Source organism: Panthera uncia, chromosome D4 (assembly GCF_023721935.1).
Source record: "Panthera uncia isolate 11264 chromosome D4, Puncia_PCG_1.0, whole genome shotgun sequence".
Taxonomy (NCBI): Eukaryota; Metazoa; Chordata; class Mammalia; order Carnivora; family Felidae; genus Panthera; species Panthera uncia.
Window position 1 is genome coordinate 44,301,336 of NC_064807.1, and position 24,101 is coordinate 44,325,436.

Sequence of the window (24,101 nt, forward strand, 5' to 3'; positions counted from 1 at the left end):
GGGGGGGGGCGACAGAGAGAGAGAGAATCTTTAAGCAGGCCCCACGTTCAGTGCAGAGCCTGGTGCAGGGCTCGATCCCATGACCCTGGGATCATGACCTGAGCTGAAATCAAGAGTTGGACATTCAGCCAACTGAGCCACCCAGGTGCCCCTGGCATTTTAATTTTGATTGTTCCCCAACTCAGAAACCCCTGGAGGATTCCTTTTCTTTTTTGATTCTGATTGAAACTGTTTTGGTATCCTAGGGACTCTCTGATGTGCCAGTCTTTCCTCACCGGTACTTTGGGCACTGGTTTTGTGTTTTGTGTTCTGACTTAATGCTTTCCACTTCCTCCAGGAGTGTCTGCCTGATTTCTGCCCGCTCCTTCCTCAAGTCCCATCTCACGGCTTGCTGGCTCTCGATGTTCTCTCTGATGACCTCTACCCCCAGACAAAGCTTTACTCCCCGGTGCCTCCTGAAACTCTTTTCTGTTGAAGACAGTTTAGGTTCTAACCATACACCTTTTGTTTCCTGATAATTTAGAATTGCATACGTTTCTCTTCCTTTCCAAGAGGGGCTAAGTTCTTTGAAATGTTCGATTGTGTTTTATATTCCATTGTTCCTCTTAGTACTTTATGCTTCTCTGAGGGGCTCGAACTCACAAACTTCGAGATCACAAACTGACGCTCAACTCAACAGCTTCCAAGGTGCCCCCTTAGTATATGTTAACGGGATCCAAATTTGTAGTGGACCCCAAGCCAAAGACCACTTTTCTGCTCTTTCATGGAAAGAAGAAAATAATTGCAAAAGCGTCAACTTCAGCTGTTCTGAGATATTCTTCGCCATCTCCTCTTTAAGCCTCTCCTTAATCTGTGTCCTTAAGTATATTCATTTATCTTTGACATCTTTTCACTTACTACCTTATGTAGTTTTTCCTAAATAATGTAAGTTTATAGATGGAGATAAATTGTGTGTTAATTGAAGCTTAAGAGAAGAGATGGGAGTATTTTAGAAAGATTAATCCTTGTTAAACTCTATCTAATTGATCTGTGTTGGCACTCTTCCTGCCTGAGTTTTAAAATTTTAATAAAATATCTGTACGTGAAGAAATCATCTGTTGAGGTTGGGATCGAACTTAAGAGACATTTGAATATCCAGAAAACGAGATACTGAAATGAACTAAGAACACTTGATTTAGAAAATTGGGTCAAGTTAAAAATAACATTTTTGTTGGGCGGTGGGTTTTGTTGTTGTTGTTGTTGTTGTTGTTGTTGTTGTTGTTTTGTTTTCTTTGTAAAGAGACTTCACGCCCAGCTCAGAGCCGGTCGCAGGGCTTGAACTCACAGCCCTAAGATAAGACCAGAGCTGAGATCAATAGTCAGACACTTAACTGACTGAGCCACCCAGGCATCCCAGAGCTGTAGTTTTATTTTATCATTTAACAGTCTCTTAAAAAAATCTGTAGAGGAGTGCCTGGGTGGCTCAGTCGGTTAAGCGTCCGACTTCAGCTCAGGTCATGATCTCGCAGTCCATGAGTTCGAGCCCCGCGTCGGGCTCTGTGCTGACCACTCAGAGCCTGGAGCCTGTTTCGGATTCTGTGTCTCCCTCTCTCTCTGACCCTCTCCCATTCATGCTCTGTCTCTCTCTGTCTCAAAAAAAATAAATAAACATTAAAAAAAAAAAGTTTAAAAAAAAAATCTGTAGAGACTTTGAAAACCAAGGTTTAAAGTAATTTATCTACCAATCTGTCAATATATTTATATATATATATTTTAAAGTAAGCTCTGTGCCCAGCATGGGGCTTTAACTTATCACCCTGAGATCCAGAGTTGCTTGCTCTACTAACTGAGCCATCTAGGAACCCCAATTATTATTTTAAAGTTTATTTATGAATGAGAGAGAGAGAGAGAGAAAGAGCAAGCAGGGGAGGGGCAGAGAGAGAGAAGGAGAGAGGGCAACTCCCAAACAGGCTGTGCATTGACAGTGAGGGGTTTGAGCTCACGAACGGGGAGATCATGACCTGAGCTAAAATCAAGAGTCAGGCACTTAACTGACCAAACCACCCAGGCGCCCCCCCGCCATTATTATTTTAAATAATACACTTATCCTCCAGACTCCTTTAAATGTTTGCAAGATGACTTGTGTTCGATTTATATCTGTTAACATCTCAATTTTCGGAGTGGTGATGCAGTTTCAGCAGGACTGAAAAACAAAAACTGTGGATACCTACCTGTCTTTAAAACTGTTCTAACATTGGCTTACCCTTCTTTGTTTCAGGCAATGATTCTTCAACAATGTATATGGCTAATCTGGTGTGTGCGTGCGTGTGTGTGTGTGTGTGTGTGTCTACGCATGTGCACGCATGTGTGAGTTTTATTTCCTTGATTCACCAAAATAAAGTAGTAAAGAAGCCATCGTGTGAATCAGGCTGTGTCTTCTTCAACAGTTGTTTACCTTGGTTTAAATAAGTTCTTTTGAAAACATAAAAATTAAAATAAATAAATAAAAAAGTTCTTTTGAGGCGTGATTACCTTATCAAATCTTAACTTCCGGGAATACTCTTCTTGTTCTTTCCTAGTTTCCTCATAATAAAGCGACTCCTTTTACTAGTGGCCTCCTGCCAGTTGGGATTTGGTTGGGTGTTGACTTTTTTATTGGCTTCCCAGGTTGTTTGCATTCGCTCCACGTGGAATGCTCTCTCCCCGAAGCTCAGCTGTGACACGAGACCTCTCATTTTGAAGACCCTCAGTGAACTGTTCTCTCTGGTTCCTTCCTTGACAGTCAATACAGCTGAATATGAGGTATGCACTTGGAGCTCAATAAATGATCTGTTTCTACCTTGGAAAGACGCGGGCCTTATGATAACTTACGGAAGAAGATATTCGTAACCTTTGCCAAAACTCCTTTACCACATTTTGTTCTGAGAACGTGAAATCTTCGTGGCGTAGGAGCAGGAGAATATCCATCCTATCAATTCTGTATTTTTAAGGCTTATTTACCTAAAGGATACCAAGTTTTTATTAGGAGAAGATAGTCAAGATTTTAAAAAGTCAGTGTGTTAAAAACGGTGTTTCTAAAGTAATAGAATTCCTGAGGCCAAAAGTTGAAATTCATTTTGTTGGTGTTTTTACTTGTAAAAAATGTCACAAAGACTTTAATAAGGCAGGGCAGAAGTCTCCCATAGTACAGACATACTGTCATTTGTGTTTTGCTTCTACGTTTGTCATAGATTTGATTTTTACATGTTAGTTCACATTTCCTATGAACGTCTATACAATGAGGTTGATTGAAAAATCAAACTATCTTAGGAGAGGAAAATAATTTTTTTAATTAATTTTTTTAAATATTTTTATTTATTTTTGAGATAGAGAGAGACAGAGCATGAGCAGGGGAGGGGCAGAGAGAGAGGGAGACACAGAATCTGAAACAGGCTCCGGGCTCTGAGCTGTCAGCACAAAGCCTGACACGGGGCTCAAACTCACGGACTGTGAGATCATGACCTGAGCTGAAAGTGGACACTTAACTAACTGAGCCACCCCACCGCCCTGAGAGGAAAATAATCTTATGAGCTGCTCAGTATTTGTCATTGTAGTGACCCGAAACACTTGGTGGAAGATGCTTTGCTAGAAGATTCATATATTCTGCTTAACATTTTCTGTATTATCTCTTCTTGAAATGAGTCAAATGAGAGAGTGGCGAATTCATTTACATCTCGACTTTTGTCGCCATATCGCCGCTCATGCTCACCTTTTCCCTTTTTCCATTAAAGAGGAGCAATTGATTTTCACTTGAAGTCTTCGTGAACTTTTAGTTTGATTTAGTTCTTCACAGACTTTGATAAACTACCTCCCCCGTAAGAATCCAATAATAGTCTCTTAAATGCTTTAGATTATGTGAGAAGGCAGGATTATAAGATAATACTTCTTCCAATCATTCTTAGTGCTGCACAGTGGATGAAATCAAACTTGTTCTTCCTGAAGATACAATACCTAGCATAGCGCCTGGCACATAACATATATTCAGTAAATAGTTCATGCATGATTGAACCAATATAGGGGACTGTGAGTTTATTGTCACATTTGGGTTTTTGTTTCAGGGTATTAAAAAAAAAAGAATCAATTTGAGACTCTAGAGTATGTAGTTCACCAACCGTCTTTTTTATGGCGACCGTTATGATACGTATACTTACGTTATCAGAAAGTCTGTTGGGCTACTGACACAGAGCTAAGACTAAAAGCCAAAGTAAGGACATGTTGTGTATATTCATTTTCTGTTTTCAAGGACTGAACTCATATACCTTTGTATTGCTTGTACTTTGAGTTATTCAGATTTTATTACAGGTTAATTTATGAACTGGTTTTTGTGCTGGTTTCTTCTCTTTGCTTACCAGTGGCTGTCAGTTTTCTGTTGTGGGGAGGCGGGACTTGATTTTTTTTCTTTTTCGAACGTACATTCTTTTCCAGTGGTGTCTTATTCTGGTGTATCTTCATGCTTATCTTTTTTTTTTTTTTTTAATTCTTTAAATGTTTATTTATTTTTGAGAGAGAGACAGAGTGCTAGCAGGGGAGGGGCAGAGAGAGGGTGACACTGAATCTGAAGTAGGCTCCGGGCTCTGAGTGGTCAGCCCAGAGCCTGATGCGGGGCTCGAACTCAAAAGCCGCAAGATCATGACCGGAGTCGAAGTCGGACGCTTAACTGATGGAGCCACCCAGGCGCCCCAATGTTCATGCATATCTTAATGAGGTTCCTTGTTGCTCAGATAGATTGCTTTGAGGCCATTCCATCCATCAGTTTCCTCCCAGTAAGAGAGAGCCCTTCAGTGACCATATCCACTTGGAAGCAGAAATAAAGACATGTATGTAGAAGGAGACCTCTGTCCATTTGTCTCGATCTATCTGTCTTGCTCTCTCTCTGTCTCTCCCCATCCCTCTCTTTTCCCTCATCTTCTCTTCTCTCACCGTCCATTGCCTTCCTTTCTCCCTCCCTCTTTGCCTCTCTCCCTATATGTATCTAGATAATGGGTTCTCTGTTAACTGCTTAGAGTTTGGGTATAATTTTCCCAAAGCATTTCTTAGGTCGTTGCTGTTCCCAGTCACTGCAGTGTCTTGTGTTTGCCTAAAATGGAATCCAACCCCTCTTTACCTAACCAGTAAATACCTAATCAGGTCTTTTAGAATCTGGCCTCACTCTGTTTTTCCTGCCCCCTGCACTCTAGGAAAATTAAACCACTGGTAATGTTTCTTTTTTTTTTTTTCTGCCTCCAAACTTTTCCATTTCATTTCCTTTGTGCACATTGTTTTCTGTCAGAATTGCTTTTTTTTTCCCCATCTCTAATTTTAAAATCGATTTTAGACGATACGTAATTGGTTGAATTCATCCTGTTCTTTGAGAATTTTTGTGCAAGTGGGAATCTATTGCTAGAGACTTGATTCTTTATACTATTCTAAGAGCATTTCTCTTTTAAAAAACGTTTATTTATTTTGAGAAAGAGCAGGGGAGGGGCAGAAAGAGAGGGAGACACCGAATCTCAAGCAGGTTCCAGGCTCTGAGCTGTCAGCTCAGAACCCTATGTAGGGCTTGAACTCACAAACCGCAGAATCATGACAGAGCCGAAGCCAGAAGCTCAACCGACTGAGCCAGCCAGGCACCTTTAAGAACATTTATTTGTATTTTATACTACAGATATGTGTGTTTGTGCATATATTATTTTTCCCATTAAAGTATAAGCTTGTTGAAAATAGACACGATGCTTCCATTAGTGTATTTTCTGAATTGCTTTGCAAAGTGCTTGTATATCCATTCATTGACTCAGGATATATTTATTAAAACTGTGCTAGGCTTTACAGACACTAATACATATTCTAGATATTCTTTTTAAGTGTTTATTATATTCCCAGCACCTTTCCCATTAATTTATACCAATTTGTTATAATGTCTCACAGGAAGGTATTATTTTTCATTTTATAGCTAAAGGATCTGAGATTTGAAGAGGTTCATCCATTCATTAAATGTTTATTAAGTACCTGCCACATGCTAGGCAAGTAACTTGACGAACATTATAGTTTCTAAATGAAGGCTGGTGTCTAAACCTGTAACTTTTAGCTCCATAGTCTGTACTTCCCCATTACACCATGTTGTCGGTCCTTGCCTTCCTTTTTTTTTTTTTTTTAATGTTTATTTATTTTTGAGAGAGACAGAGAGGGAAACAGAGGATCTGAAGCGGGCTCTGCGCTGGCAGCGCAGAGCCTGACGCGGGGCTCAAACTCATGAACTGTGAGATCATGACCTGAGGAGAAGTCAGACGCTTAACCCACTGAGCCACCCGGGCGCGCCCCAGTCCTTGCCTTCCAAGAGCTCAAAGGTTGGCAGAAGAGGTAGACGTAAGCAACAATAATTATAATAACATTTAAAAGTTTTTTTTATTGTATTTTTAATTTACATCCAACTTAGTTAGCATAGAGTGCAATGATGATTTCAGGAGTAGATTCCAATGATTCATCCCCTATGTTTAACACCCAGTGCTCATTCCAACAAGTGTCTTTCTTAATGCCCCTTACCCATGTAGCCCATCCCTCCTCCCATAACCCCTCTGGCAACCCTCAGTTTGTTCTCGGTATTTAAGAGTCTCATGTTTTATCCCCCTCCTTGCTTTTATATTATTTTTGCTTCCCTTCCCTTATGTTCATCTGTTTTGTATCTTAAATTCCACATATGAGTGAAATCATAGATTTGTCTTTCTCTAATTCCACTTAGCATTAATACCCTCTAGTTCCATCCACATAGTTGCAAATGGCAAGATTTCATTCTTTTTGAATGAACGTGTGTGTGTGTGTGTGTGTGTGTGTGTGTGTGTGTGTGTGTATACACACACACACACACACACACACACACACACACACACATCTTCTTTATCCATTCAACCATCGATGGACATTTGGGCTCTTTCCAGACTTTGGCTATTGTCGACAGAGCTGCTATAAACATTGGGGTGCATGTGCCCCTTTGCGATAGCACACTGGTATCCCTTGGATAAATACCTAGTAGTGCAATTGCTGGGTGGTAGGGTAGTTCTATTTTTAGTTTTTTGAGGAGCCTCCATACTGTTTCCCAGAGTGGCTGCACCAGCTTGCATTCTGACCAACAGTGCAAAAGACATCCTCTTTCTCCGCATCCTTGCTAACATCTGTTGTTGCCTGAGTTGTTAATGTTAGCCATTCTGACAGGTATAAGGTTGTATCTCATTGTGGTTTTAATTTGTATTTCCCTGATGATGAGTGATGTTGAGCATCTTTTCACGTGTCTGTTAGCCATCTGGATGTATTCTTTGGAGAAGTGTCTCTTCATGTCTTTTGCCCATTTCTTCACTGGATTATTTGTTTTTTTGGATGTTGAGTTGGGATAAGTTCTTTGGAGATTTTGCATACTAACCCTTTATCTAATACGTCATTGCAAATATCTTCTCCCATTCTTTTGGTTGCCTTTTAGTTTTACTAATTGTTTCCTTTGCTGTGCAGAAGCTTTTTGTCTTGATGAGGTCCCAATAGTTCATTTTTGCTTTTGTTTCCCTTGCCTCCAGAGACGTGTTTAGTAAGAAGTTGCTGAGACTGAGGTCAAAGAGGTTTTTGCCCGCTTTCTCCTCTAGGATTGTGATGGCTTCCTGTCTTACGTTTAGGTCTTTCATCCATTTTGAGTTTATTTTTGCATCTGGTGTAAGAAAGTGGTCCGGGTTCATTTTTCTGCATGTCGCCGTCCAGTTTTCCCAGCACTGTTTGCTGAAGACACTGTCTTGATTCCATTGGGTATTCTTTTCTGCTTTGTCAAAGATTAGCTGGCCATACGTTTGTGGGTCCATTTCTGGGTTCTCTATTCTGTTCCACTGATCTGAATGTCTGTTTTTGTGCCAATAATAATAACATTTGATGGGTGAGTACACTTAATCAAAGGGCTATGAGAGTATGGTGTGGAAGGGGCCAGCATTCTAAGAGGGATTGAAGTAAATCTTATTTAGTTGGTGCTATAAGACTAGGTTCTTGTAGAATAAAAAAAAAAAAATGTTGCTTCGTATTGAAGTCTAAGAAATAGAATATACAAAGACAAGGAGTTATAGAAGAACCTTCTATGATTTATAAGGACAAGAAGTTAGATGTGATTGAAATGATGAAGACTGTGGGCCTTGGAAAAGAAATGGCTTTTTAAGCTCAGTTACTTATTAAATATTTGTCATTTGAGGACCTGGGCTTTATAGTATAGGCTTTGGAAATGAAAAAGTCAGTCACTGCCCTAAGGAGTGTAAATCTACTAGGGAGTTAGCCACATACACAGATAATCAAACCGGATGCTGAAGCGTGCCATGGGCCATATGGTCACTTGGAGAAGGGAGAACTGCCTCCTGGGAACCATGGCATGAAAGAGGAGTGACATTCGTACTAGGTAGGACTTGAGAGGTCCGCAAAAAATGGTCAGGTTTCTCAATTTAGTAATCCTAACATCTCACTGTGTTTAAAATGTCCATATGTTTCCATGATGAGTCTGTTTCTGAGCATTTTCATTTTCTGAATGATGGGTAAATACAGATGAAGTCTATCACTAGCAGTATAATTTTGAAAGTGATTTAATTTTCACCGTTTGCTGCTTTAGATTGTTGTCAGTTTTGCCTTCGACTTAAAAATTTATTGTGATGTTTATTGATTTTTCAGAATTTTAAAGTCCAAGTCCTCAGCTTCCTCTGGACCCACACTCAAAACAAGGTACTTTCACAAGGGTGTCAGTGAAACGCAACCCAGGTGGGAAAGAACTGTGAAACAAGACTGTTTGAATAAAAAAATATAACTAATTTGAAATGATGGCTTCTTGATCTTAAAAGAATTCTGACATTAGTAAGTTTAGGTTTTCAAAATTCTTTTCTTTTTTATTTTTTTAATAATTTATTTTGAGAGAGAGAGCGCGAGCATGAGCAGGGGAGGGGCAGAGAGAGGGAGAGAGAGAGGGAGAATCCCAAGCAGGCTTCTGCACTGCCAGTGCCGAGCCCAATGTGGAACTTGAACTCACGAACTGTGAGATCATGACCTGAGCTGAAACCAAGAATCGGACGCCTAACCGACCGAGCCACCCAGGCGCCCCTAGAAATTCTTTCCAGTTTATGCCCATTAATGCATTTTTGTCATAAAAGGCACTTGTTACCTGGTGACGCTGACAGATGTAAAGAGAGACTGGTGCCATTGCGTCATTTTTTTAATGGCCCTTCCCCTTTGCTGCTTTGCCTGTCCCTCAACAACGAGCATATCAAACGAACAAAAAGTCCAGTTCATTTTTTAGATGTCATTTCCAATCAAGGAGTACAAAGAAGAGGGTGTCTGTTGGTGACATTATACTACACTCATGAGTGTATGAGCTTAGATTCCCAAGGGCTAACTTTTTAGTAGCTGGAGAATCAGAACCTAATTCCAACAGATCAAACTTTAAATCCATATACTGCTTCAGTAAACCATGCCACCTGATGGGGACCTGAGCGATTTGGAGTGAATTGATGTTTAATGTCCGAACTGGGATAAAAACGCAGTGCTTCTGATCTCTCTACCGAGCGCTGATTTCTCTCTCTTTTTAGTGGGACCTAGTAAGCAAGCCATGAATACCATTTCCAAAGCCCTGACTATAGCACTTTGAGGTTGGCGTGGGAATTTTGTTCTTCCTCCAAAGGTGATGTGTAATATATATTGTTTCTTTTGTTTTACTGGTACCCCATCTAGGAATCAATTGTAGCAAACGCTGCCTATAAATCTCTGTCACATTTTAGCGCGGGAGAGCATACCATTCTTCATCTGCCCGAAGAGGTAGGCCTTTCTGCTTTCCCAGTGGTATCTCTTGACTGCTGGGGTTCATAACTGTATTTGTATTTCCTCTCTTTGAAGATTTTTAGCTGACGCATACGTAACTCTAGATATGTTGTCTATAAAGAATGAGAACTTACATATATTAATTTGTCTAATCTGTAAAAGACTGGAGAGGTCTTAGACCCCACAGATAATGAACTTAAATCTCTTGGAAGCAGATGGAAGGCACGTATGGTGTTGACGAAGTCTCTGTAGGTAACTGCATGCCGGTGCCCCTGGCTTACCCCGGAGGATCTGTGTCACCGTAGGAACCATTTTGCCCAGTTTGCTACCTCCTGGAGTAGTTCACTTCCAAGCATGGCCTGCATAGACTAAGGTTTAGGCAGCCTGTGCAGCCAGAGATCCTTATTTGTGATACAAAATTGAGATGCATGTGAAAAATCTGCTATTTTAATTCATTTAGTGTGAAATGATACATAGGTTAGTCCCAGGGAACTGGATGAAGAAAGGATCATTCTTCTAAGAGTTAACACATTGTGTGACATTATCTTAGTTTATATGTATATGTATATGCATATACATATATATATATATATACATACACACACACACACACACACACACACACATATATATATATATTTTAATTTCTTTGAAGCTCTATGCTTAACGTGGCGCTTGAACTCACGACCCCAAGACCAAGAATCGCATGCCTAAGCCAGCCAGGTGTCCCTCTTAGTTTTTAGATTGAAAACATACAACCTTTTCTAATATCTACTTAATATGACCAGGTTTAAGTTACTAGGTTATGTTAAGGACCTAAGTGTATGGATCTCACATTTAATGTTACTGCTAATTTAAATGCGTATGAACGTTTATTGAATGCCTCTAGAGTGTAAAGCAGACATTGTGTTAGAAGAAGTTACGTCTGATGTTACCCAGAATCAGTCCTTAGGTCAAATGGCTCAAGAAGTTTTGATACAAATGTCTTAGGATCCTAAGGCATTAAAATGGGTTGACTTTTTCCTTGGGACTGAGTTTTTATAGAGGTTAGTTGCCAGTAGGAACAAGGCAAACTTGTGTTTATTGAATTGAATTGGAGGGATTGTTGAAAGCCTCTTGTAAAATCAAATCCTAACTAAGGCAGGATTTCTCACGTTGACGATGCAAAGACAGATGGGCCAGTTTGTTGTGTGGCTATCCCAAATGGGAAGACTTAAGAAAAAGTGTTCTGTAACTCATGAAATTAAAAAAGATGAACTTCAGATTGCACTGGAGGTCTCTTGTTGGGATGAGCACTGGGTGTTGTATGTAAGTGATGAATCCCCAAAGCCAAGGGCACACTGTATTATATACACTGTATGTTAGCTAAGTTGATGGTAAGTTATATTTAAAATAAATAAACACGTAAACGCATAAAGAAAGAAAACAAAAAAGTTTAAAAAAGGAAAAGGTAAAGGTAAAAAAGCTACATGTAAATTTTGTATGCAACTGCCTACCAGTAAATTGGGTACAACATCTGGAAAGATACTTTTTATTATTATTATTATTATTATTTTAATAAGCAATTGCTAATTTAGATTACAGCATCATAATTACCTTTACTTTTAGCTATTATTCATGAAATTTGGAGTAGTAGCTTTGGAATAGTAGCTTTGATTAAATAACTCCCGCATATTCCTAGCTGTTTAGTCTCTACCTCTTTAGGTATTGATATGTTTATATCTTTTCCTACTTTAGCATTATGTTCAGTTTCTGATATTAGAGTTTAGATTCAGTTAAGGGCTACGCTTAGTCAAATATTAGATACTTTCTTATTTATTTAGAGAGTGCGCACATGTGCCCACAGCAGGGAGGGGCGGAGGCGAGGGTGGGGTGGGGTGGGGGGAGAGAGGCTTCACGCTCAGTGCAGAGTCCAACACAGGGCTCAGTCTCATGACCGTGTGATCATGACCTGAGACATTATCAAGAGTCTGACGCTTAACTGAGACACTCAGGCATCTCTATTAGATACTTTTTTAATCTAACTGTTCAATGTCCTCTGCTAGCTGAGGACACGTAAATAGCTCTTTATACCTTCCAATGTAAAGGGTAGTGGTATACTTAGAGTTGGGGTTTCTATATATGCTTGGGTTTTCACCATTAGAGTGTGAAGAACTATAAAGGAAATGTCTAACATTTATACTTTTTCTGCCGTGCTTCTCAACTTTTTTTCTACCCTAACCCCCTTCTGGGATACGACCTACTCCGTGAAGTAACAGTGTTCACTGCAGTGGATATTCTCAACTAGGCTTAAGAGGAGGGGACATAAGTGATTTGAAAGAGTCTGTCTTTGACCCCCAGTTTCTGATATAGACGACCTGCCTCCTCATGGAGAATTATTGCTTCTAAGACTGCACAATGCATTCTTCTTCCTTTCATTGATTACTGATTTTCAATTTGGCTGTTTGAATACCTAAGAACTAAAAGTCCAGAAAGTGGTCAATGTGTTTATATCCCAAACAAACCCCGAAAGGCTAAGGATACAACCGAGTCACGTCCCTACCTCTGTTTTTTAGATGATAGCAGTGATGTGAAACTGAGGCTCTTTTATAAAAACATATTTTCAATGGTTTGAAGAGTCCCTTCCAGGTAGGGACTTCTGTTTCTTCCTTGTTGACAGAGATTAGTCACTCTGCACGACGGGCAATTTGACTTACTCAGAAAACTGAAGGTTACCTCTGTACCTTTCCAGTGAAAGTACATCCACATTCTCTCTGTGAAAACTTGTGAAAGAATCTTTTAAATGAGAGTGCTGTAAATTTCAAGTAAAAATCAACAAAAAGATACACTGTATCCTTAGCAACAGGACTACTTTCTTATATAATGTAGCTACTCTTGTAAGTACTGTATTGCCTTTCTCTAAATTTACTAAAGAAAGATTTCTTGTTCATTGATACATCCATTTAAACCCTGAAACTTGTTGAAAGCTCACAGATGGATAGAACAAAAGGTGTTGGGAGAGTGGCAGACATCAGTTTGGGTTGAATGAAACAGTCCACCTAAGGTAGGATTGGAACATGTCTATGAGCCCTGGAGTTTAATGAGATACCACGTGAGTTAGGGGTTTGAATATCAAATCCATGAACTCCTCTTCTTGTCATTAGGTTGTTATTAGGAAGTTCTGTGGGATTATTGATAGACACTTCATACTTGTATCAGTTTAGCAATTATTTATTGGACATACACTAAGCCCGAGGCCATATTCTAAGCTGGGAATGTTGAGCGAATCCATATGTTTCGTTGGTTTGTAAAAATATCATCGTTGATCACTTGAAACATGTAAATCTGAAGTTGGTCAAAAAGTTTCAGGGGCTTCTTTGAGGCCTTGTTGATTCCAACGTTAAGAAATGGACAGAAATGATTTTTGTTTTTTAGTTTGTATTTCTTTCTTCTGTTGAACTATTTATTCTTCTCTTTGGCCTTCTTTAGTGTCCCCCCAACCCAATAAAACAAAGCAAACAAAAATAAACAAAAATATAGAGAATTGTTATTCTGGTAAAACAATCAGTAATGGACAAACATTTAGGCAGAAGACTGACTCTCATCTTTGACTTGGGTCCATTAAAAACTATTTAGCTGTTCAAAAATTAAGTTTTTTTTTTTTTAATTAAAGAATCTTAAGATAGATTGTGTTCTTGATTTCTGGAGTTAATTTTCGAAGTGAGTAATGGAAGAGAACTCATTATGCATCCTGCGTTGGTATTAATGTGGTGTAACCTCTTTGGCTTTGATTTAAGTGAATGTCACTGCATTCATCAGAAGCTGTTTCTCTTTTTAAATAAATGTATGCAGATACTTGACATGTTCTAAATAAAATCCTGTGTTTATGCACAAACTCTTAGATTTTCATGGGTTATACACAGGAAAGGTGGTTAAAAGGTTATCTGGCTCAGAACCCATAGTGAGGCATTTTGTAGTATAAACTTTCCAATATTCAATTTGAAGCAGATTCTAAAAGTAATTTGTCATTTAATATTTGGCTCTCCATTTAAGTTTCTTCAACAAAGCTTAGCGATAATTGGAAGGGTATAGTTGTGTGTGTGTGTGTGTGTGTTTTAAATATATATGTGGTTTTCCTGGGTGTTTTTAGTAGCTACTGTCATATAATTACCAAAATGTGATAATTTTACAGGTATTCTTTTAGATGACTTCTCTTGACTTTTCTTAGTTGTACGCCCATTCATCGCAATTCAGTAGTTACGCACAAAGCAAGAGAAAAGCCTGGGTCTTGCACAGGGAAGCTGGGACAAATACTTCTTTAAGAGGTGAGCGGAGGAGGATGGAAATGAGATGGAACCAAGGTCCAACAATAAGTGCTAATTTGTTCAGAATTAACTCACCTTTGAAGAAACAAATCATACCGTTGTAAGTAGGCAGAATATATCAGTTATTCTTAAATTACAGTACGTCTGTAGTTTCTTTGTTAAAATATATGCATATGTAAGATACAGACATATGCTCTTTGCCACATGGCAGATAAATTAATAGAGGCATCCAGTTATGTGGATGTAAAATTAGACAACACAAGATAGATCGTTATTTTTTTAATCTCCAACCTAGTAGGTCTGTCTTTCTTTAGCGTGTCTAAGAGATATTGATGGTCTGGGTCCTGTGACTCATTGTAAGTAATTTAGGTGGACTGATCAGAAAGACTGGATAGGCTAAAATGTGTGCAGAAATAATCGTGTCCCTTTTACATTAAGTAATTCTGGAATTGGAAGCATTTGGTTGTTTGCCGTAGTTCATACACCAGTCCAAATCCCTCTGAAGGTGGTGACAGCTTCCTGCTTCTGCGTCCTCTTACTCTATCCTACCTCCCGTCCCCTTCCCCTTTCTTCTCCACGTCCTTCTTCTAGCTTGCCTGCCTTCCTCCTCGCCTTCTTCCTCTTTCTCAACAGCTTTATTGAGCTATAATTCGCATCCCATATAATTCACCCATTTAAAGTGAACAATTCAGTGGGTTTGCTATATTTAAAGAACTGTGCAAGGAATCACAGAGCAACCACAATCTAATTTTAGAACATTTTATTAGTAGTCAATCCCCATCACTCCTTTCCACTCCCGCAGCCCTGAGCACCCATTAATCTACTTTCTGTCTCTAAATTTGCCTAGCCTGAACCTTTTTCTATAATGAAATTACGCAGTAAGTATGTGGTCTTTTGTGACTGGCTTCCCTCACTTAGCATATTTTCAAGGTTCATTCCTCTCCAGCACGTATCTGTACTTCATACCCTTTTACAACTGAAGAATATTCCATTGTGTAGATACGCCACACGTTGTTTATGCATTTACCAGTTCACGGACCTTTGAGCTGCTTCCATTTTTTGGCCGTTTCGAACAACGCGTTCACATTCGTGTGCAAGTTTTTGTGTGATCGTACGTTTTCATTTCTCTCCTTGTATACTGAGGAGTCGAATTGCCGGGCCATGGGGTAGCTCTTCTTTAACTTTCTGAGAACCTGCCAACTGTTTGTCAACGGGGCTGCCTGCACCATTTTACATGCCCACCAGCAGAGCAGGAGCGTTCTGATTTCTCTCTCTCCTCATCATCCCTCTGCATTTTCATATTAATTGAAGTGGTCACCTCTGTGTTCCACCTCCCCAAACCTCCCGCCACCTGTGGATATGGTATGTGTCCGAGCTTTCCAGTGCTTTGATAACTGGGGTGGTAGCTGGTGTTACCCTTGCAGTCTCTAGCTATAAGCATTGCTGTCTGTTTCCCCCAGGGTGCCGTTCAAGTATCATTTTCAGTTTGTACTACAATGTGTAAAAGGGACAGGCAAGGCAGACAGACCCAGAACCAACTCCTTTTCTGGATCTTTGTAGACGACTAGGACTGGTTAGAATCTCCAAGAGAACTCCTGATGATACTAAACCTGGCAAGCTCAAAGTATGTAGACAGACCGGAGACACTTGGAAAACCCCGCTTGTGAGAGCCAAAAGGGTTGCAAATGCGCCAGGGTTTTCTCCAGTTTGCACTGAAATCAACAAACGCCATTGTGCCCTATGTGGAGCGTACATTATTGTTATCTCTGTAATTATGGCTGGCTTGGTCCTCTGAGAATTGGGTACTCCGTAGTGAATCAGAATTAAATCTCGTCTTGGAAAGTGCTCGTCTAGGCACGTTGCTTTTATTCCTTCACTAGTGAAGAGAACACTAGTTATGGTTGAAAGGCTTCATTGGAGTGGAGGTTATTATACTTAAGAGAAGCATTTCCTTTCTGTTTTCTTTCATCCCCCTGCAAGAATCCTGACTCAGTGCAGTTCCTAAATGGAACAGTGCTTTGGGGACCTATGAAGAAGGCAGTCTGCAGGAATTGTTAATTATTTCTAAAAATAACTCCGGGAGACAGGCTAATGGTAATGACTGGGTTCTGGCACTTTATGGTTATAGCAACCACTTTTATATATTTTGATTTCCTCCCCTAATGCTTAATTATCTCCATGTGGGCATTATGATGGTGTATCATTGAAAGTATTAAAAATTTAATTAATTGCTTGACAGTTGTATCTTGTAGAAGCTACAATAACGGTAATCTTTTTCCATTTTTAAATTTTTGGTTCAAACAAACCTAACTAATCACAGAGCAACCACAAAAATCTTCAAATTGCAAATTAGACACAATAAAGTATAGCTACCAATTACAGACTTTAGTGTTTTTATATTCTATAGCAACAAACTGCCGAGTCTAAGAAAAAGTCAACTAAAGCATTCTATCCTTTTCCGATCTCTACTATATATTCTACTGGAAGATTTTAAGCTTTGCCACAGAGATATGGCCAGAATCACAAATTTAAAAAAAAAAAAAAAAAAAAGTATTCCGACAAGGCAAATATTTAATTACAAACCATAGAAGTTCAATATATTGAATGTGTCAGTTGTTTGCATTTTACTGTCAGAGGGTGTAAAATTTTATTAGTGCTCTATAATAATCATTGCTTATGCCTGCTTATGGTAATTTTCTTAGTATATTACCACTAGTTCTTTACATGGGTCTGGGATTGTATCTCATAAGATAGAATTTACCATTTAGTTAATCTGAAAATGAACAGGTATTTTAAAATTAATTTTTAATGGTCTTTTGACATTACAGAGCGACGAGTCTAACTCAGTCTTTAAGTCTTCGCATAAAAAGGAAAAAGAAAAGATTTTATGTGACGTTCTACTATTGCCTTCTCTGTCGTTTCAGATAAGACCAGAAATCCCTATTCCTGATGAGCTAGAAGAAGATGAAGATGATGAGGGTGATGAAAAGGATCTGGATCTTTCCATTCCTGGCTCTTGCTATCTCAAACTATTGTCGCTTACTGCTCCTTCGGTTTTACCAGGTGACTCCTATTCAGTGGCGGGGAAGCCAGCATTTGTCAGTGTTTTTTACCTGTCCGATGGTGTTCTTTTCTGATGTGTACATATTTATAGTTTACTTTAATTGTAGCTTCCTTTCTATCTGAAAGGCAAAAGGTGTCTCTTTTATAGGGACGGCTTGAGGTGGTGATGGTGTTCTGAACACACGGAAAAACGTTAGGGTCGAATAAAATGGCACTGGAAAACCAGTTGAAACCACCATTTTCAGTGAGAAATTAAAATCCATTTCAAAAGCCATATTCTACGAGACAAATTTGCAGTGGGACTTTAAGTCACTGGCTCAAATAACGGTTCTTTATTCTATAAGCTAAATGAAAAGATCGTTAGAATCTGCAGAGATTTCCTGGGTACTTTCGTTACGAATTTATTCTTTCTTTAGAATCATTCCGAAGATGGTATCAATATTCGAAAGCTGTAAATTAATGGATTAAATTGTATGATCATTCAGTTTTGATAAAAAGCTTCTAGGACCGTGACATTTAAAAAAATTATTCTAATTATATCTAATTATTCTAATTCAGTATTAGCCAACATTTTTCCGAGCAGGCACCGATTACCTTGTTCTGTCCCAATTCTACCTTGAATGTACATGGATGTGAAAAGGTCAGCTTCTGAAAATTAAGATCAGCCCACACAAGAAATGTCATCTTGTCAATCATAATCGCCATATCCTATAATAGGGGATTTTTTTCTCCCCCTTGGCTTTACCCCCATGAGATTAGCTGAGGAATTCAGGCACATGCATACTATTTATTTCTAGACAATTCTGTCCCAAATCCCTGCCTCCTTTCATGAGAGAAAACTGAAATGGAACAACTTAGACAAAGAGTTCACATTTCCCTTTCTCTCGATGTCCAGAAAAGAGCCTTAAGGACTCATTCCTGTTCCCCGTTTCTGTTCTTCCCCGTTTCCCACCTCATGGCCCTGGAGAGTCTAGGATCCCTTTGCGGTTTTAATAGTGAGTCCCGGGAAGGAAAAAAGCCTTCAGTTAAACAAAGTTCCTCCTGCGTCCCCAAATTGCCATAGAGGTAGAAGTCCTAGTCCTTTTGGGCTTTTTAAATGATGTTATCCAGTCCCCCCCAGGCGTGTGGCGGAGAAAGGAGATGGTGTGGCCAAGGTGTGCTGTTGCTTCTGTCCTCTCAGGATGTGGTGGCCATTAACTGGCTCTTCTACATTGTTCGTACTTGATCGTTATGAGTGCCTTTCCCTGAGAAAGAAGGGGAGGATTTGAGTTCAGCAAGTATGTGTGTTGGAGAAAATTCAGTAGCGTCACGTGGGGGTGCTCTGGAAACTGCCGGGGTCTGGCAAACCGTGTCGCCGTGGGGTCAAGTTCTTTATTTTCCTGGGCCTCCCTCTCCCTGCAGTTACTGGAGAACTCAAAAAAGAACCAGGAGAAAGCACCAGCCTTAGGAACATATGCCCTAAAAGGCACAGGGTGGGTAATACACATGAGGTCTCTAGTTACAGCAGCCAGAAAACCAAATTGCACTGAGCATGAGTGAACCCTGGTCCTTTTCTTCCCTGATGTCTTTTCAAGTAAACACAAAAGCAGCTGCAGAGGAATCCAGTAATTTGCCGCCTTTTAAATAGGGATGTTACTGGTATTTTATTTTGTTTTTTTATTTTGAAATAAACTTAAATGACTTAAAAGAAGTTGCAGGTACACTGTAATGTACCCAGCGGGATAACCTCTCACATACTTTGGTTCATTATTAAAACCAGGAAATTCACATTGGTACAAAGCAATTATTTAAACCATAGACCTGTTAGGGGCTCCTGGGGGGCTCAGTCGGTTCAGCGTCCAACTCTTGATTTCGGCTCAGGTCATGATCCCAGGACTATGGGATCGAGCCCCGTGTCGGGCTCTGCACTGAGCCTGCAGCCTGCTGAAGATTCTCTCTCCCTCTCTCTCTCTCTCTCTCTCTCTCTCTCTCTCTCTCTTTTTCTCCCTCCCTCTCCCTCTCTCCCCCTCTCCCTCCCTCCCTCCCTCTTTCCCCCTCCCCTGCTCACGCTCTCTCTCTTTAAAAAATAAAACAAAAAAACACTATAGACTTAGGATTTCACTAGTTCCCCCCCATATAGTATGTAGACTTTTCAGTTAAAGAAATTTTTTTACACACAGCATAATGACTTTGATGTTTATGCAAATACTTGCCTATGTCGATTTCTTTTAATTGCTGAGTAGTACTCCATTGTAGGATGTTCCACAGTTTGTCCCCTCACCTATTAAAGGACACTGGGGGGTGTTTTAAAAATTTATATTTAAAACCCTGTGTTCTACAGAATTTTCAGCTCTTTTAAATTCTCACCTGATCATCTGGAGGGACAGAGCAAGGCTCGGAAGCAGTAGAAAAGAAATGGTAGTTCCTAGCTTCCTGGCCAGGGAAGATGGTGCTGTATACATTGGTCATACTCATGGTGTCCTACCCTCATTTAAACTCATTTTGGGGGCTTGAGTTAATTTGAGAGTCCTTAGTTCTCTGAAGAGCTTGACAAGGAGACAGAGTTCGGTTCCCGAGTTAGTCTACGCGCAGAAGTGTACTTACCTCCTGACACAGATGAGCTTTTGCCAAAATAGATTCCCTTCTGAGAAAGCGTGAAATTACCTTCTCCCGCCATAGCTCCTCTGTCCTCACAAACATGATCTTTAGCTACATTCTGAGTCGTCTGTACTCACCCCCAGGGTGAAGCAGTCCCACCTGTGCACGCCTATGCAGGAATTGGGGTACGTGGCCTGTGACTGGACGTCGTGCGTCTCTTTCATGTAGATGATGTATTAGCCAGGGGCTTGGCAGAAGAGGCACATTCAGTTGGAGTCCTTGAGGGTTTCATACAGGCACCATTTACAGCTGTGTGGTCAGGTTTGAAGGAAATTCACAAGCAATGGTGCGTTATCCCCGAATGGTTAATGTCCCCCAGCCTGAAGAGGTAAGGAAGGGGACGTAGCAGTCTGGAGAATCGGGGAGAGCGTCTGTGTCGTGGATAGCACTGCCTCAGGGGAGCCAGGGGCTGCAGAAGAGGGATGCAGGCCACTTGTAACAGTCCTGCAGGAGGGTGTCTGGGGACACATGCCCTGACCTCACTCTGCTTCCAACCTGTGATCTTTGGCGAGTGTCTCCCGTTGGAAAAAGCCAACTAAAAGCCGGAGGACAAGGGAGCCCTGCGGATGTAGTCGATAAAGGTTGTCTCCCAACGTACAGAGCAAGGTTGAGAGGGCAGAGGGCCGGTCTGGAGGGGTAAGTGGAAAACATCCCACACAGGCGTTCTCTGGGCTTTCAGTGGAGAAGCGTGGTCACCTCTAGGAAGGTTCTATGTAGGAGTAACGGAACTGGGCGCATAATAGATGCTCCAGTGAGCACCTTCAATTTAATCACAGTCATTTAAAGAGGACTTTGAGACCTATTAAGAATGAAATTCCTGTTTAGTTAGGTGGACCCTTCTTTTTTATTCTTACGAGAGGCACAGGCAGTGGTTTTCCATTTTGTTTTCCATGCCTACCATTTGTTTAGCTTAGATGTGTTCGTTGTTTTTGTTTCTGCATTGGGCAACCTCTAGTGGCCCCTAGGGAAATAACACTTGAGTACAAACCTGTTTTGTAGGCAAGCAGCGGTGAAAATGGAGAGAAATGGATGATGGAGCCAGGATATATTTCTGCAGGTAGATCTGCAAGGGCTTGCTCATGGATTTACGTATATGAAGTGTGAGAAAGAGAGGAATTGAGAATGATGAAGGTTTTAAGCTTGAGTAACTGGGTGCCATGTTATAATTTGGGAAGACTAGGCAAAGGATGGGAATCAAGAGTTCCCTTTCACTGTGTGAAGTTTGGTCTGAAATACAGCTGTGTGTGTGGGTGTGCAAGCATGCATGAAAATAACTATATATGAGTTAAGAGTGAATGATGCTCTCCTAACATACTATGTTTACTTTTGATCTTTCACCTCTTTCAGCTTTGGAGGAATTTTTTACATCTCTTGTGAAGCAAGAAATGGTGAATATGCCCCGTGGAGTATATCACTCTGCATTAAAAGGAGGTGTTCGCTCAGACCAAGGAAAGACCGTAGCAGGAATCCCCAATTTTATTTTGAAAATGTATGAAACAAACAAGCAACCGGGTTTGAAACCTGGCCTTGCAGGTGAGTGCACTACATAATATCAAGGTAGCGGGTTTGGTTTTAATTAGGAAGCGTTCTTAATTGTATTTTAATCAATTAATTAATTCTTAATTTAGTTTTTAAAATTTAAATCCAAGTTAGTTAACATAAAGTGTTATGATAGGTTCAGGAGTAGAATCTAGTGATTCACCACTTACATATAACACCCAGTGCTCATCCCGACAAGTGTCCCCTTTAGTGCCCATCACCCATTTAGCCCATCCCCCCACCCAGCACCGCTCCAGCAACCCTCCGTTTGTTCCCTGTATTTAAGAGTCACTTACGGTTTGCCTCCCTCTCTGTATTTTTCTTATTTTTTCTTCCCTTCCCTGTGTTCATCTGTTTTGTTTCTTAAATACCACATATGAGTGAAATCATAAGGTATTTGTCTCTCTGGCTGACTTATTTTGCTTAGTATAATACAGTCTAGTTCCATCCACTTTTGTTGCAAATGACAAGGTCTCATTCTTTTGATCGCCACGTCATATCCCATTGTATATACACACCACACCTTCTTTATCCATTCATCAGTCAATGGACTTTTAGGCTCTTTCCATGATTTGGCCATTGTTGATAATGCTGCTGTAAACATTGGGGTGCATGTGCCCCTTTGAATCAGCACTTTTGTATCCTTTGTATAAATAGTCAGCAGTGCAATTGCTGGGTCATAGAGTAGTTCTATTTCTAATTTTTCGAGGAATCTCCATACTGTTGTTATTATTGTTTGTATTTCTATGGTGTTGGTTGTGATCTCTCCTCTTTCATTTATGATTTAATTTATTTGGGTCCTCTCCTTTTTCTTTTTGATAAATCTGGCTAGGGGTTTATCAATTTTATTGATTCTTTCTAAGAACCAGCTTCTAGTTTTGTTGATCTGTTCTACTGTTTTTTGATTTCGACATCATTGATTTCTGCTCTAATCTTTATTATTTCTCTTCCTCTGCTGGTTTTAGGCTTTATTTACTGTTCTTTTTCCAGCTCCTTTAGGTGTAAGATTAGGTTGTGTATTGGAGACCTTTCTTTCTTCTTTAGGATTGCTATGTACTTCCCTCTTACGACTTCCTTTGCTGTATCCTAAAGGTTTGAGTGTCGTGTTTTCATTTTCATTGGCTTCCATGTACTTTTTAATTTCCTCTTTAACTTCTTGGTTAACCCATTCATTCTTTAGTAGGATGTTCTTTAATCTCCAAGTATTTGTGGACTTTTCCATTTTTTTCTTGTGGTTGATTTCAGGTGTCCTAGTGTTTTGATCTGAAAATGTGCATGGTATGATATTGATCTCTTTGTACTTATTGAGGGGCTGATTTGTGACCCAGTATGTGATCTGCTCTGGAGAATGTTCCCATGGGCACTTGAGAAGAATGTGTATTCTGCTGCTTTAGGATGAAATGTTCCGAATATGTTTGTTAAGTCCATTGGATCCAATGTGTCATTCAAAGCCATTGTTTCCTTGTTGATTTTCTGCTGAGAGATCATTGCTGTAAGTGGGGTGTGAAAGTCCCCTACTATTATGGTATTATTATCGATGAGGTTTTTTTTATGTTTGTGACTAATTGATTTATATATTTGGGTGGTGTCAAGTTGGAGGCATAAATATTTACCATAATTAAATCTTCTTGTTGGATAGACCCAAGGTATAGGTTTTTAATATCATGATTTAACTTCCACTTTCAAGAAGGATGTGATGGGTCATGGCAGAGTGCTGCTGCTGCTAACATTTAGACACAACTGGATAAAATGGCAAAGATAAACCACATTGTAAAGGCACTGGAGAATTATTGAGGCAGAGATAAGTAGATTAAAATCACAGAACGGAGAGAAAGAACATTTTAGAACTGTGCCCCCCACTGCCCCGTGGAAGATAGACAGTGATTTCGGTTGTGGGCTGGGACTGGGGCTTGGCCTAGGAAGAGGTCTGTTGGAGTACAGAGAAACTAGTGGAGCTTTTAGTGGTGGCATGGGTCTAGAGTGATGTGATGGTTAATTTTCTATGTCAACTTGACTGGGCTAAGTGATATCCAGGTAGCTGGTAAAACATTATTCCTGGGTGTCTGTGAGTGTCGTTCTAGAAGAGGCTAACATTTGAATTTTTTTTTTTTTTTTTAACGTTTACTCATTTTTGAGACAGAGAGAGAGAGCATGAACAGGGGAGGGTCAGAGAAAGAGGGAGACACAGAATCTGAAACAGGCTCCAGGCTCTGAGCTGTCAGCACAGAGCCCGACGCGGGGCTCGAACCCATGGACCGCGAGATCGTGACCTGAGCCAAAGTCAGATGCTTAACCGACTGAGCCACCCAGGCGGCCCTAGAAGAGGCTAACATTTGAATCAGTAGACTGAATAAAGAAGTTTACCCTCACCAGTGTGGGTGGGCAACATCCCAATTCACTGATGGCCTGAAGAGAACAGAAGACTAGTAAAGGGGTGAACTTGCTCTTTCCTTGGCTAGGACATCCATCTCTGAATTACACTACCATCTTTCCTGGGTCTTTCCAGCTTGCAGACAACAAGATTATGGGACTTCTTAGCCCCCATAATCTTGTGACCCAATTGTTATATAATTCTTATATAATATTATATTGATTGAGATTCTGTTTCTGGTTTTGGTTCTCCGAAGACTCTGGCTCATAAGCTGATAAGCTAAATAAGCCATCTAATAAGCTATCTGGCTGAATTTTGAGTTTGCGCTGAAAGTTAAGGCTGGCGCTTCTAAGAGGCAAAATGCAATCTCCAGC

At 40.1% G+C, this 24,101-nt stretch overlaps 1 protein-coding gene across 1 annotated transcript in view; it reads left to right on the forward strand.

Annotated features, from left to right (window-relative positions):
* The window catches only part of FOCAD (focadhesin), a 313,963-nt gene that overhangs the window by 186,140 nt on the left and 103,722 nt on the right, over positions 1-24,101 (forward strand). Inside the window, exons 16-20 of the mRNA XM_049635278.1 lie at positions 2,647-2,781; positions 8,677-8,727; positions 9,727-9,810; positions 17,042-17,180; positions 21,165-21,350. Coding sequence (XP_049491235.1) covers positions 2,647-2,781; positions 8,677-8,727; positions 9,727-9,810; positions 17,042-17,180; positions 21,165-21,350 — 595 coding nt within the window. The remainder of the gene's footprint in view (positions 1-2,646; positions 2,782-8,676; positions 8,728-9,726; positions 9,811-17,041; positions 17,181-21,164; positions 21,351-24,101) is intronic.